The 13,647-nt window shown below is 46.3% G+C and overlaps 1 protein-coding gene across 5 annotated transcripts in view; it reads left to right on the plus strand.

Moving 5' to 3' along the window:
- The window catches only part of AGBL2 (ATP/GTP binding protein like 2), a 77,946-nt gene that overhangs the window by 41,963 nt on the left and 22,336 nt on the right, over nucleotides 1-13,647 (plus strand). For 4 of the 5 annotated variants that reach the window (XM_026454098.1, XM_026454097.1, XM_026454099.1 and 1 more), the window contains 5 exons: nucleotides 2,497-2,563; nucleotides 3,697-3,822; nucleotides 4,329-4,436; nucleotides 8,216-8,302; nucleotides 11,023-11,109. In XM_026454098.1, coding sequence (XP_026309883.1) covers nucleotides 2,497-2,563; nucleotides 3,697-3,822; nucleotides 4,329-4,436; nucleotides 8,216-8,302; nucleotides 11,023-11,109 — 475 coding nt within the window. The remainder of the gene's footprint in view (nucleotides 1-2,496; nucleotides 2,564-3,696; nucleotides 3,823-4,328; nucleotides 4,437-8,215; nucleotides 8,303-11,022; nucleotides 11,110-13,647) is intronic. The other variant, XM_026454100.1, reaches the window with a different exon arrangement.

Genomic DNA, 13,647 nt, shown 5'->3' on the forward strand with positions numbered 1-13,647 from the left:
GTTTTCATTCATCCTAGCCCTTGCAGAAAGGGGGAGTACACAGTTTGTGACGGAGGACTTTAGATTAGTCTAAATGAGCATCCACACCTTTTTTTTTTTAGAAAGAGTGTCACTCTGTCGCCCAGGCTAGAGTCAGTGGTGCAATCACAGCTCACTGTAGCCTCAAACTCCTGGGCTCAAATGATCCTCCCAGCTCAGCCTCCCCAGTAGCTGAGACTACAGGTGTGCACCACCACTCCTGGCTAATTTTTGTATTTTTTTGTAGAGACAGGGTGTTGTCATGTGGCCCAGGCTGGTCTTAAATTTCTAGGCTCAAGAGATTTTTGAGCCTCAGCCTCCCAAAGTGCTGGGATGACAGGTATGAGCCACTATGCCCAGCCAACCTTTTTTTTTTTTTTTTTTTTTTTTTTTTAATAGAGACAGGGTATCACTATGTTGCCCAGTCTGATCTTTAATTCCTGGCCTCAAGCAATCCCTCCTGCCTTGGTCTCCCAAAGTGTGGGGATTATAGGCATGAGCCACCATGCCTGGCCTCATTCAAAACTTTTGAAGGAAAATTGGGGTGATAAAAGTAATCTTGGTCTCTGACCTGAAGGTTCTTTTTGTTATTTATATATTTTTTGAGATAGGTTCTTGCCCTGTTGCTTAGACTGGAGTGCAGTGGCACAATCTCGGCTCACTGCAGCCTCAACTTCCTGGGCACTAGTGGTCCTCCTATCTCAGTCTCCCAAGTGTCTGGGACCACAGGCAGGCACCACCACTACCAGCTAATTAAAACAAAAATTTTTTTTTGTAGATACAGCGACTTACTGTGTCACCCAGGCTCAGATTGTTTATTAAATGCATTTGTTTATATATTGAATACATTTCTTCAAAGTACCTGTTAGGATCCTGGATTTCTGAATTGGTACCAGCCAAAGAGGAATAAATGAGAAAGATCCCTTATTTTCAAACAAATGACAGTAGTTCTCTACTGTTCTCTAGGCCTGCACATTGAGAATCCTGTGGCCTCTCACAACCTCCACCAAGGGCGATTTTGCCCATCTGGCCAGTATTTGCTTTGCCATATGGATTGCAAACTCTTTGGTGCCAGAGGCTCTGCCTCGTTCATCTCTGCTCCCTATGCCTAACACACTGCTTGGCATGCAGTAGGTGTTCGGAGTGAATGGATGAATGTGCTTGTCAAGAATTCTTTTTTTGGGGCCGGGTGCAGTGGCTCATGCCTGTTATCCCAGCAGTTTGGGAGGCTGAGGCGGGCAGATCATGAGGTCAGGAGATCGAGACCATCCTGGCTAACACAGTGCAACCCCATCTCTAAAAATACAAAACATTAGCTGGGTGTGATGGCGGGCGCCTGTAGTTTCAGCTACTCGGGAGGTTGACAGAGTGAGACTCCGTCTCAAAAAAAAATTCTTTTTTTGTTTTGAGACAGCTTCACTCTTGTCACCTAGGCTGGAGTGCAGTGGCGCAGTCTTGGCTCACTGCAACCTCTGCCTCCCAGGTTCAAGCGATTCTCCTGCCTCAGCCTCCTCAGTAGCTGGGACTACAGGTGTGCGCCACCACACCCAGATAATTTTTTTGTATTTCGTAGAGACAGGGTTTCACCATTTTAGTCAGGGTGGTCTCCAACTCCTGACTTCAGGTGATCTACCCACCTCGGCCTCCCAAAATGCTGGGATTACAGGCATGCTCCACCGTGCGTGGCCATCAAGAATTCTTAGTAATTGCTTGGGCGCAGTTGCTCATACCTGTAATCTCAGTACTTTAGGAGGCTGAGGCAAGAGGATCGCTTAAACACAAAAGTTCAAGACCAGCCCAGGCAACATAGTGGGACCCTGTGACTACAAGAATTTTAAAAATTAGTCAGGCATGGTGACATGAGCCTGTAGTCCCAGCTGCTCAGAAGGCTGAGGTGGGAGGGTCTCTTGAGCCTGGGAGGTCAAGGCTGCAGTGATCTATGATTACAGTACTGCACTCCAGCCTGGGTGACAGAGTGAGACCCTGTCCCAAAAATATAAAAAAGGAAGAAAATAATAATTTTTAGTAATTGAAGCATAGACAATGAGAGAAATAGTAGACTAGAAGATATTCTAATCTTTTTTTTTTTTTTTTTTTTGAGACGGAGTCTCGCTCTGTCGCCTGGGCTGGAGTGCAGTGGCCGGATCTCAGCTCACTGCAAGCTCCGCCTCCCAGATTCACGCCATTCTCCTGCCTCAGCCTCCCGAGTAGCTGGGACTACAGGCACCCGCCACCTCGCCCGGCTAGTTTTTTGTGTTTTTGAGTAGTGACGGGGTTTCACTGTGTTAGCCAGGATGGTCTCGAACTCCTGACCTCGTGATCCGCCCGTCTCGGCCTCCCAAAGTGCTGGGATTACAGGCTTGAGCCACCGCGCCCGGCCGATATCCTAATCTTAATCACATACAGCTGGTCTGGTAAATGTTATGCTTCCTAGACATATCAATGACAGTTATTTCCTCTTTTTTCTTTTGGAAACAGCACCGTTGGCTCTGACAGTTCTCTCTCTGATGGTCTTCCTGTTCACCTAGCAAACATAGCAGATGAGGTGAGCTGAACTCTTATACCCAGGAAATAGCAGCCTTAAAAAAAATCATGACACTGCCAGCCAATTTGTTGGAATTTTCCAACTGTCCTAAGACTCGCAGAAAATATACAATAGTGTCCTAACTAGACACCCTGCCCTAAAGTCCCTTGTTTTGTCCTTTATAACTTTCTTGCTTCATTATTAAGGCCACCTTAAGGTAACACCCAAACTGAATATTTTAACCACACGTCTAATGATCATTATTATCTGGACCTGACATTATTGCCATAAGTAATCTGATTTCATATTGTAAATCACGGATATTTGGTTATTGGTATAAGTGCTCCTTTGTGGGTTTTTTTTGTTGTTGTTGTCCTTGTTGTTTTGAGATGGAGTCTTGCTCTGTCTCCCAGGCTGGAGTGCAGTGGTACAAACTTCCACCTTCTGGGTTCAAGCAATTCTCCGCCTCAGCCTCCTGAGTAGCTGGGATTACAGGCGCACGCCACCGCGCCTGGCTAATTTTTGTATTTTTATTAGAGATGGTTGGCCATCCTGATTTCAAACTCCTGACCTCGTGATCTGCCTGCCTTGGCTTCCCAAAGTGCTGGGGTTACAGGCGTGAGCCGCCGCACCGGGCCATATGTGGGTAGTCCTATTTGAGATGGAGTCTCACTCTGTCACCCAGGATGGAGTGCAGTGGCATGATCTCGGCTCACCGCAACCTCCACCTCCCGGGTTCAAGCAATTCTTCTACCTCAGCCTCCTGAGTAACTGGGATTACAGTCACCTGCCACCTTGCCCGGCTAATTTTTGTATTTTTAGTAGAGATGGGGTTTCACCATGTTGGCCAGGCTGGTATCGAACTCTTGACCTCAAGTGATCCACCCGCTTCAGCCTCCCAAAATGTTGGGATTACAGGCGCCCAACCATAAGTACCCCTTTGGCAGTTTATCGATAACAGTGGGATTTGGGGGTATTAAGTAGGAAGCATCCTCCAGTAAGGAGGGAACTGAACTGTTTGTTTATTCTCCAAACCTGTTGAGGCTGCATACCGAGTTAGCCTTTGTGTCTTGAGCGTTGCATGAAGAGTGCCATATGTGGGTAGTCCTAGTTCTGGAATCCTCAATGACCAGTTTCTCTACTTTCCGGAATAGCTGACTCAGAAGAAGAAGATGTTTAAGAAGAAAAAAAAGAAGTCACTTCAGACTAGGAAACAGCGAAATGAGCAGTATCAGAAAAAAAAATTGATGTGGAAGTTAAAGTTAACAGAAGATACCTCAGTAAGAAAGCCTTGCTGGCTATTTCTACTGTCTGGTTTCAGAGCATTCCATAGAGGGAGAAGGAAAGGGGGTTAAAGTTTACCCTAAACCAAAAAGGGGATGGAGATTGGGGCAGGAGGAAACTTTCTGTTTTGGGATCAGAACCTTCCGGGGGCCCTCTGGGCATCTCTGAGCAGGTTTCAGCCTTGGTCCACTGATCCTCTCTTATACTCTGGCATAGGAAGTCTGGGTTTTAGCCAAGTCTGAATTTCCAGAGGAAAGACATGGTACTGGAATGGTAGTGGCCAGAGCTAGTCAGGAGTAGATGGATGGCTGGGGGCCAGGCCTGGTCCAGGCTCAGACAGCTGGATAGTTCATCAATCTTTGTCCAAGCTGCCGCACTCACACCATACCCTCTGCTTTCTAAAGACAAATGTGCTTTCAGAGGTACAAGTTTTGCTCTTGGGTAAATTGGATCAATTTTGAATAGATCAATTGAAAAAGATTCTCTTTTTACTCAATCCTAGGAAAGGGCAGGATTTGTTTCTACTCTGCAAAAGCATCCAGCCTTTTTCAAAAACTCAGAGAATTCCAGTTTTTTACCAATGAGAAGTGAAAACCCGAGGTTAAATGAGGTAGTATTTTTGTTTTTGACTCTTTGTCACACAAATTCTCTAACCTCTCAGATTAGCACCTCTCTCCCACAAGGTGACAAATGTAGTAGCCATTTATGTTACCCTAACCTGACAGTGCCTCTGGGAGCAAGAAAACATTAAAACTGGGGGAGACATTGACACTGCTTTGGATTAGACATGACCGAAGTCTGGAATCAAATATTGGTGATTTGTGATTTTACACCAAGACCATAAGAATGGGATGCCTTACTTGCCATCCATTCATCCATCTACCCACCCATCTACTCAATCAGCAAATTTTATTTTAAAATAAGTCAACGAATTTTATTGGGCACCTACTACATGCCAGTCCCTTTACTGGGTGCTGTGAATGCAACCTTGGATAAAATACTGTCCCTGCCTCAGGGACTTCAGACTCCGGTGGAGATTTCAGCAAGTAAGTAGGAAATTGTATCCCAGAGTAGGATGCAGTGGCAACACAGAGGAGAGACACTCAACCAATGTTTAGTACTTTATAGTTTTATGGCTATAAAATCTTTGATTTTTTTTTCTTTTTTCTTTTTTTTTGAGACAGAGTCTTGCTCTGTCCCCCAGGCTGGAGTGCAGTGGCCGGATCTCAGCTCACTGCAAGCTCTGCCTCCCGGGTTTACGCCATTCTCCTGCCTCAGCCTCCCGAGTAGCTGGGACTACAGGTGCCCGCCACCTCGCCCGGCTAGTTTTTTGTATTTTTAGTAGAGACAGGGTTTCACCGTGTTAGCCAGGATGGTCTCGATCTCCTGACCTTGTGATCCGCCCGTCTCAACCTCCCAAAGTGCTGGGATTACAGGCTTGAGCCACCATGCCCAGCCTTTTTTTCTTTGTTTGAGACAGAGTCTTACTCTGTTACCCAGGCTGGAGTGCAGCTTCCACCTCTTGGGTTCAAGTGATTCTCAGGCCTCAGCCTCTGGAGTAGCTGGGATTACAGGTGCCTACCACCATGCTTGGCTAATTTTTGTATTTTTATTAGATGCAGGGTTTCGACATGTTGCCCAGGCTAGTCTCAAACTGCTAAGCTCAAGTAATCTACCCACTTTGGCCTCCCAAAGTGCTGGGATTACAGGCATGAGCTACCATGCCCGGCCAAAATCCTTGATTTTTTTATTGTAAAATAAATAGGTTGTCCAGGCATGGTGGCTCACACCTGAAAGCCCAACACTTTGTGTGTTTTCTTTTTTGTTTCTTTTTTTGACACAAAAAAGGAAACAAAAGTCTCATTCTGTCACACAGGCTTGAGTTCAGTGGCACGATCTCAGCTCACTACAACCTCCACCTCCCGGGTTCAAGTGATTCTCCTGCCTCAGCCTCCCATGGAGCTGAGATTACAGGCACCTGCCACCTTGCCTGGCTAATTTTTGTATTTTTAGTACGGACGGGGTCTCACCATGTTGGCGAGGCTGGTTTTGAACTCCTGACCTCAGGTGATCTGCCTGCTTCAGCCTACCAAAGTGCTGGGATTACAGGTGTGAGCCATTGTGCCTAGCCAAACCCAACACTTTGGAAAGCCGAGGCAGGAGGATCATTTGAGCCCAGGAGTTCAAGACCAGCCTACACAACATAGTGAGACCTCATCTCTACAAAAAAATAAACAAAAAATAGCTGGGTATAGTGGTGCACATAGTCCCACCTATTTGAGACACTGAGGTGGGCAGATCACATGAGACCAGAGTTGGAGGCTCCAGTGAGCCATGATCATACCACTGTACTCCAGCCTGGGTGGCCAGGCACGGTGGCTCACATCTGTAATCCCAGCACTTTGGGAGGCTGAGAGAGGAGGATTGCTTGGGTCCAGAAGTTTGAGACTAGCCCTGGCAACATAGCAACACCCCATCTCTACAAAAAATTTTTTACAAATTAGCTAGACATGGCTGGGCACGGTGGCTCATACCTGTAATCCCAGCACTGTGGGAGGACAAGATGGGTGGATCACATGAGACCAGGAGTTCAAAAATTAGCTGGGCGTGGTGGTGTGTACCTGTAGTCTCAGCTACTCAGGAAGCTGAGTCACAAGAATTGCTTGAACCCAGGAGGCAGAAGTTGCAGTGAGCTGAGATTGCACCATTGCACTCCAGCTCGGGCGACAGAGCAAGACTCTGTCTCAAAAAAAGAAGAAGAAAAAAAGTCAGCTATGCATTGTGGTGTATGCTTATAGTCCTAGCTACTTGAGAGGCTGAGGTAGGAGGATCGCTTGAGCCTAAGAGGTCAAGGCTACAGTGAGCTGTGATCCTACCACTGCACCCCAGCCTGGGTGACAGAGCAAGACCCTACTTAAAAAAAAAAAGCGGGGCTCGGTTTTGAGGTCAGGTATGGTAGCTCACACCTGTAATCCCAGCACTTTGGGAGGAAAAGGTGGGAGGATCACTTGAGGCCAGGAGTTCAAGACCAGCCTGAGCAACATAGCAAGGTCCTATCTCTACAAAAAATTTTAAAATTTAGCTGGATGCGGGCTGGGCGCAGTGGCTCATGCCTGTAATCCCAACACTTTGGGAGGCTGAGACAGGCGGATCATGAGGTCAGGAGATTGAGACCATCCTAGCTAACATGGTGAAACCCCGTCTCTACTAAAAATACAAAAAATTAGCTAGGCGTGGTGGCACATCCCTGTAGTCCCAGCTACTCGAGAGGCCAAGGCAGGAGAATCACTTGAACCTGGGAGGTGGAGGTTGCAGTGAGCCGAGGTCACACCACTGCACTCCAGCCTGGGCAATAGAGCAAGACTCCATCTCAAAAAAAAAAAAAAAAAAAAAAAAAACTTAGCTGGATGTAGTAGCCTGCCCCTCCTGTAGTCCTAGCTACTTGGGAGGCTGAGGTAGGAGAATCACTTGAGTCCAGGAGTTTTAAGGTTACGGTGAGCTGTGATCCTGCCACTGCATTCCACCCTAGGCGACAGAGTGAGACTTTGTCCCAAAAAAAAAAAAAAAGAATGGTTTTGGTACAATAGTTAGCCGATTCTTAGGGGATAGGGTGCAAAATGGGCCCTCCTCATGTGAAACACTACCCTGTGGTTAACAGTGCTGCCCGGGCACGGTGGCTCATGCCTGTAATCCCAGCACTTTGGGAGGCCAAAGTGGGTGGATCACCTGAGGTCAGGAGTTCGAGACCAGCCCAGCCAACATGGTGAAGCCCTGTCTTCACTAAACATACAAAAATTAGCCAGGCGTGGTGGCAGGCGCCTGTAATTCCAGCTACTCGGGAAGCTGAGGCAGGAGAATCACTTGAACTCAAGAGGTGGAGGTTGCTGTGAGCTGAGATTGCACCATTGCACTCCAGCCTGGGTGACAAGAGTGAAACTGTCTCAAAAAAAAGAGTACTGTAATGAGGTCTCACTGTGCAATACTGGGGAATCCCCACAGAGCACAGCTGGTGGCAAGAGCATAAATTTTGAAGTCTGCCTTGAGTTCAAATTTCAGCCCCACTGTTTAATATTCTGTGAGTCATCTGACCACCCCGGGGCTGAGTTTCTGCATCTGAAATACTGAGGTGATAATATCTACATCCTAAGGTTGTTGTGTGAATTAGTGTGAAAGTGTAAAGCACCTGGCATATCATAGGCACTCAGTACATTAGTCACTTTTCCTCCTTCAAACTGTTTTTCCTTCTTTGAATTATGTTTTGCCTGTCCTTTTGTGTGAGAGTATCGTGATGAATTAACATATATTAATAAGCAAACAAATAATGTATAATCAATGTAATCGCACTTGTTCAAGTGGAAAATTTAGTGAGGATATGTTCATTTATTTTAGACAAATTTAAATAGAAGAGACAAAGACACCTCCCTGGACCCATCAATGGCCACCCTGATTCTGCCTAAGAATAAAGGGAGAATGCAGGTACTTCACCTAATATACTGTATATAGTTACATGCCAGTGATTAATTTTAATTAGTTTTCAAATGTATTATGTAATTTGGAGGGGCGGTGATGCACAGTCCAGTTTTACCTTCTTGGATTTGTTCTGCTCAGGTGAACATCTAAGGCATTTTGCATCCTCAGGCTACAAACCACCTGGCCCCTGGGGCATAGCAGGGCTGGAAGGAGCCCACCTAGGCTAAAAGTTTGCCATTGAAAATTTCATTTCATTTCAACGAACATTTTTTAGGCAGCCATTATTTTGAAACGCCATGGCAACACGTCAGGTAAGAAAGTAACAGGGAATAATGCACCTGTTCTCAGCCTTACGAGGTTAACAACACACAGAGTGTTGCCATGAATTATGAGGTGTGCTTCACATGCAGTGTTACCACTGATCATTCAGTACCAAGGTTTGTGAATTATTTGCTTTTTGTTGTTGTTGTTATTTTGAGATGGAGTTTCACTCTTGTTGCCCAGGCTGGAGTGCAATGGCACAATCTCGGCTCACCACAACCTCTGCCTCCCAGGTTCAAGCGATTCTCCTGCCTAAGCCTCCCCAGTAGCTGGGATTAAAGGTATGTGCCACCATACCTGGCTAATTTTTGTATTTTTAGTAGAGATGGGGTTTCTTCATGCGGGTCAGGCTGATCTCGAACTCCTGACCTCAGGTGATCTTCCCACCTCAGCCTCCCAAAGTGCTGGGATTACAGGCGTGAGCCTCTGCGCCCAGCCAATTATTTGCTTTTTTTAAAAAAAGAATAAGTTTGGTCCGGCGCAGCTCCTCACACCTGTAATCCCAGCACTTTGGGAGGACAAGGCAGGTGGATCACATGAGGCTGGGAGTTCAAGGCCAGCCTGGCCAAAATGGTGAAACCTCTTCTCTACAAAAAATACAAAAATTAGGCCGGGCATGGAGGCTCACACCTGTAATCCCAGCACTTTCAGAGGCCAAGGCAGGTGGATCACCTGAGGTCAGGAGTTCGACACCAGCCTGGCCAATGTGGTGAAACCCCATCTCTACTAAAAATACAAAATTAGCCAGATGTGGTGGTGCACACCTGTAATCCCAGCTCCTCAGGAGGCTGAGGCAGGAGAATCGCTTGAACCTGGGAGGCGGAGGTTGCAGTGAGCTGAGATCACACCAATGCACTCCAGCCTGGGCAATGAGCAAGACTCCCTCTCAAAAAAAAACAAAAAAAAAAGACAAATATTAGCTGAGCATGATGGTGTGTGCCTGCAGTCCCAGCTACTCAGGAAGCTGAGTCACAAGAATTGCTTGAACCCAGGAGGCAGAAGTTGCAGTGAGCTGAGATTGCGCCATTGCACTCCAGCCTAGGCAACAGAGTGAGACTCTGTCTCCAAAAAGAAAAAAAAAAAATTAGCTAGGCATGGTCGTGCATGCTTATAGTCCTAGCTACTTGGGAGGCTGAGGTAGGAGGATTGCTTGAGCCTGAAAGGTCAAGACTGCAGTGAGCTGTGATCCTACCACTGCACCCCAGCCTGGGTGACACAGCAAGACCCTGTCTCAAAAAAAGAAAAAAAAAGGGTTTTCAGGTCAAGTACAGTAGCTCACACCTGTAATCCCAGCACTTTGGGAGGCAAAGGTGGGAGGATCACTTGAGGCCAGGAAGTCGAGACCAGCCTGAGCAACATAGCAAGATCCTATCTCTACAAAAAAATTTTAAAACTAGGGCCGGGTGCGGTGGCTCACGCCTGTAATCCCAGCACTTTGGGAGGCCAAGGCGGGCGGATCACGAGGTCAGGAGATCAAGACCATCCTGGCGAACACAGTGAAACCCCGTCTCTACTAAAAATTAAAAATATTAGCCGGGCGTGGTGGCGGGCGCCTGTAGTCCAGCTTCTAGGGAGGCTGAGGCAGGAGAATGGCGTGAACCTGGGAGGCGGCGGAGCTTGCAGTGAGCCGAGATCACGCCACTGCCCTCCAGCCTGGGCAACAAAGCGAGACTCCGTCTAAAAAAAAAAAAAAAAAAAAAAACTTTAAAAATTAGCTGGATATGGTAGCCTGCCCCTGTAGTCCTAGCTACTTGGGAGGCTGAGGTGGGAGAATCACTTGAGTCCAGGAGTTTAAGGTTACAGTGAGCTGTGATCCTGCCACTGCACTCCACCCTAGACGACAGTGAGACTTTGTCCCCCCGCAAAAAAAAAAAGAAGAAAAAATGTTTTGGTACAATAGTAGCTGATTCTTAGGGGATGGGGTGCAAAATGGGCCCTCCTCATGTGGAACACTACCCTATGGTTAACAGTGCTGTAATGAGGTCTCACTGTGCAATACTGGGGAATCCCCACAGAGCACAGCTGGTGGCAAGAGCATAAATTTTGAAGTCTGCCTTGAGTTCAAATTTCAGCCCCACTGTTTAATATTCTGTGAGTCATCTGACCACCCCGGGGCTGAGTTTCTGCATCTGAAATACTGAGGTGATAATATCTACATCCTAAGGTTGTTGTGTGAATTAGTGTGAAAGTATAAAGCACCTGGCATATCATAGGCACTCAGTACATTAGTCACTTTTCCTCCTTCGAACTGTGTTTCCTTCTTTGCATTATGTTTTGCCTGTCCTTTTCTGTGAGAGTATCGTGATGAATTAACATATATTAATAAGCAAACAAATAATGTATATTCACTGTAATCGCACTTGCTCAAGTGGAAAATTTAGTGAGGATATGTTCATTTATTTTAGACAAATTTAAATAGAAGAGACAAAGACACCTCCCTGGACCCATCAATGGCCACCCTGATTCTGCCTAAGAATAAAGGGAGAATGCAGGTACTTCACCTAATATACTGTATATGGTTACATGCCAGCAATTAATTTTAATTAGTTCTCAAATGTATTATGTAATTTGGAGGGGCGGTGATGCACAGTCCAGTTTTACCTTCTCGGATTTGTTCTGCTCAGGTGCACATCCAGGGCATTTTGCACCCTCAGGCTACAGTTACCACTGACCATTCAGTACCAAGTTTTGTGAATTATTTGCTTTTTTAAAAGAATAAGTTTTAGGCCAGGCACAGTGGCTCACGCCTGTAGTCCCAGCACTTTGGGAGGCCAAGGCAGGCAGATGATTTGAGGTCAGGAGTTAGAGACCAGCCTGGCCAACATGGTGAAACCCCATCGCTATTAAAAATACAAAAATTAGCCGGGCATGGTGGTGTGCGCCTGTAATCCCAGCTACTGGAGGGGCTGAGGCAGGAGAATCACTTGAACCAGGGAGGCAGAAGTTGCAGTGAGCTGAGATCGTGCCATTGCACTCCAGCCTGAGTACAGAGCGAGACTCCATCTCAAAAAAAAAAAATGTAAAAGAGTAAGTTTGGGGCCGGGCGCGGTGGCTCAAGCCTGTAATCCCAGCACTTTGGGAGGCCGAGACAGGTGGATCACGAGGTCAGGAGATCGAGACCATCCTGGCTAACACGGTGAAACCCCGTCTCTACTAAAAAATACAAAAAACTAGCCGGGCGAGGTGGCGGGCGTCTGTAGTCCCAGCTACTCGGGAGGCTGAGGCAGGAGAATGGCGTAAACCCGGGAGGCGGAGCTTGCAGTGAGCTGAGATCCGGCCACTGCACTCCAGCCTGGGCGACGAAGCGAGACCCCCTCCCATCAAAAAAAAAAAAAAAAAAAAAAGAGTAAGTTTGGTCAGGTGCAGTGGCTCACAACTCCATGCACTTTAGGAGGCTGAGGAGAGTTGATCACCTGAGGTTAGGAGTTCAAGACCAGCCTGGCCAACATGGCCAAACCCTGTCTCAACTAAAAATATAAAAATTAGCTGGGTATAGTGGTGCATGCTTGAACCCCAGCTACTCGGGAGGCTGAGGCAGGAGAATCACTTGAATCCAGGAGGCAGAGTTTGCAGTGAGCCAAGATTGCACCACTGCACTCCAGCCTGGGCGACAGAGTGAGACTCTGTCTCTAAATAAATAAATAAATAAAATATAGAAAATTTTTTTAAATAATAAGTTTGAATGAATTCGTATTTATCCCTATAATAACATTCGTCATGCTCATTTGCACTCACATGTTTTTTCCTGAAAGGGAGGAAAAAAGAGGTGGCAAGGCCGGGCGTGGTGGCTCACGCCTGTAATCTCAGCACTTTGGGAGGCCAAAGCGGGCGGATAACCTGAGGTCAGGAGTTCGAGACCAGCCTGGCCAACATGGTGAAACCCCATCTCTACTAAAAAACCAAAAAATTAGCCAGGTGTGGTGGCAGGCGCCTGTAGTCCCAGCTACTTGGGAGGCTGAGGCAGGAGGATTGCTTGAACCTGGAGGCGGAGATTGCAGTGAGCTGAGATTGCGCCACTGCACTCCAGCCTGGGTGACAGAGTGAGACTCCATCTCAAAAAAAAAGAGGTGGCGAAACAGCTAGTAAGCTGTTGTTTCTAGTAGCCCAGGGTATGTGTACAGGAGGTGTTGTTCACATGAGTCTGGGTGAAACACAGGTTGAGAATCAGTGGATTAAGTTAGGTGTACCAGATATAGAGTGGATGGTTCTCCCAGTGGATGGAGTCCCTGCTGTCTTCCCAAGTCTGTTGCTTGGGAATTCTTGCACTGATGCTCATTTACCTATCAGTGTCCACTATGTGCAAAGTCCTTAAAAGACATGAAGACAAGATCCTCTAGGAGTGACAAGACTGATAGTCCAATCACCATATTATGACACAAAATGAAGAGCAGTGAAAATATAGGCATAAATAAAGTCAAATTAAAGAGCGTTTCAGTCCTGACAGACTAGTCAATAATGAGCTTGTCCTCTTTCTTCACTTAGCGTTCATTGCTGGAAGCCTACGAGTAGCAAAAACTATATCCCAGAACTGAAATATACTAATTAGGTTCTGACATATAACCATGAATTAAATTAAATCCAGTGTAGTAGATGACTGTTATCCAAACCTTTATCTTTACTTCATTTTCTTAAAATTTCTTTTTTGTTTGTTTGTTTTGTTTTTTTTGAGACAGGGTCTTGCTCTGTCGCCCAGGCTGGAGTGCAGTGGCATGATCTCGGCTCACTGCAATCTCTGCCTGCCAGGCTCAAGCGATTATCCCACCTCATATTTTCTTAAAATTTATAGTGTGATTTTGTGTAACAGAGATGTGGGTATTTAACTTCTATAACATGTCAGATAAACATAATTGAAAAAAATGAGGCAGTCTGTACCTTGATAGATTGTTTTTCTCTTTTTTTGGTTTGATGTTTCTAGACAGCTTATAAAATGCAGTCCTTCTGCTTTTTAGGGCAATTAAAATGTTGCCCATGTTGGCCAGTGTGGTGGCCCACGCCTGTAATCCCAGCACTTTGGGTGACCAGGCACAGTG

This window comes from Piliocolobus tephrosceles, chromosome 13, assembly GCF_002776525.5.
Source record: "Piliocolobus tephrosceles isolate RC106 chromosome 13, ASM277652v3, whole genome shotgun sequence".
In the NCBI taxonomy this organism is placed as follows: Eukaryota; Metazoa; Chordata; class Mammalia; order Primates; family Cercopithecidae; genus Piliocolobus; species Piliocolobus tephrosceles.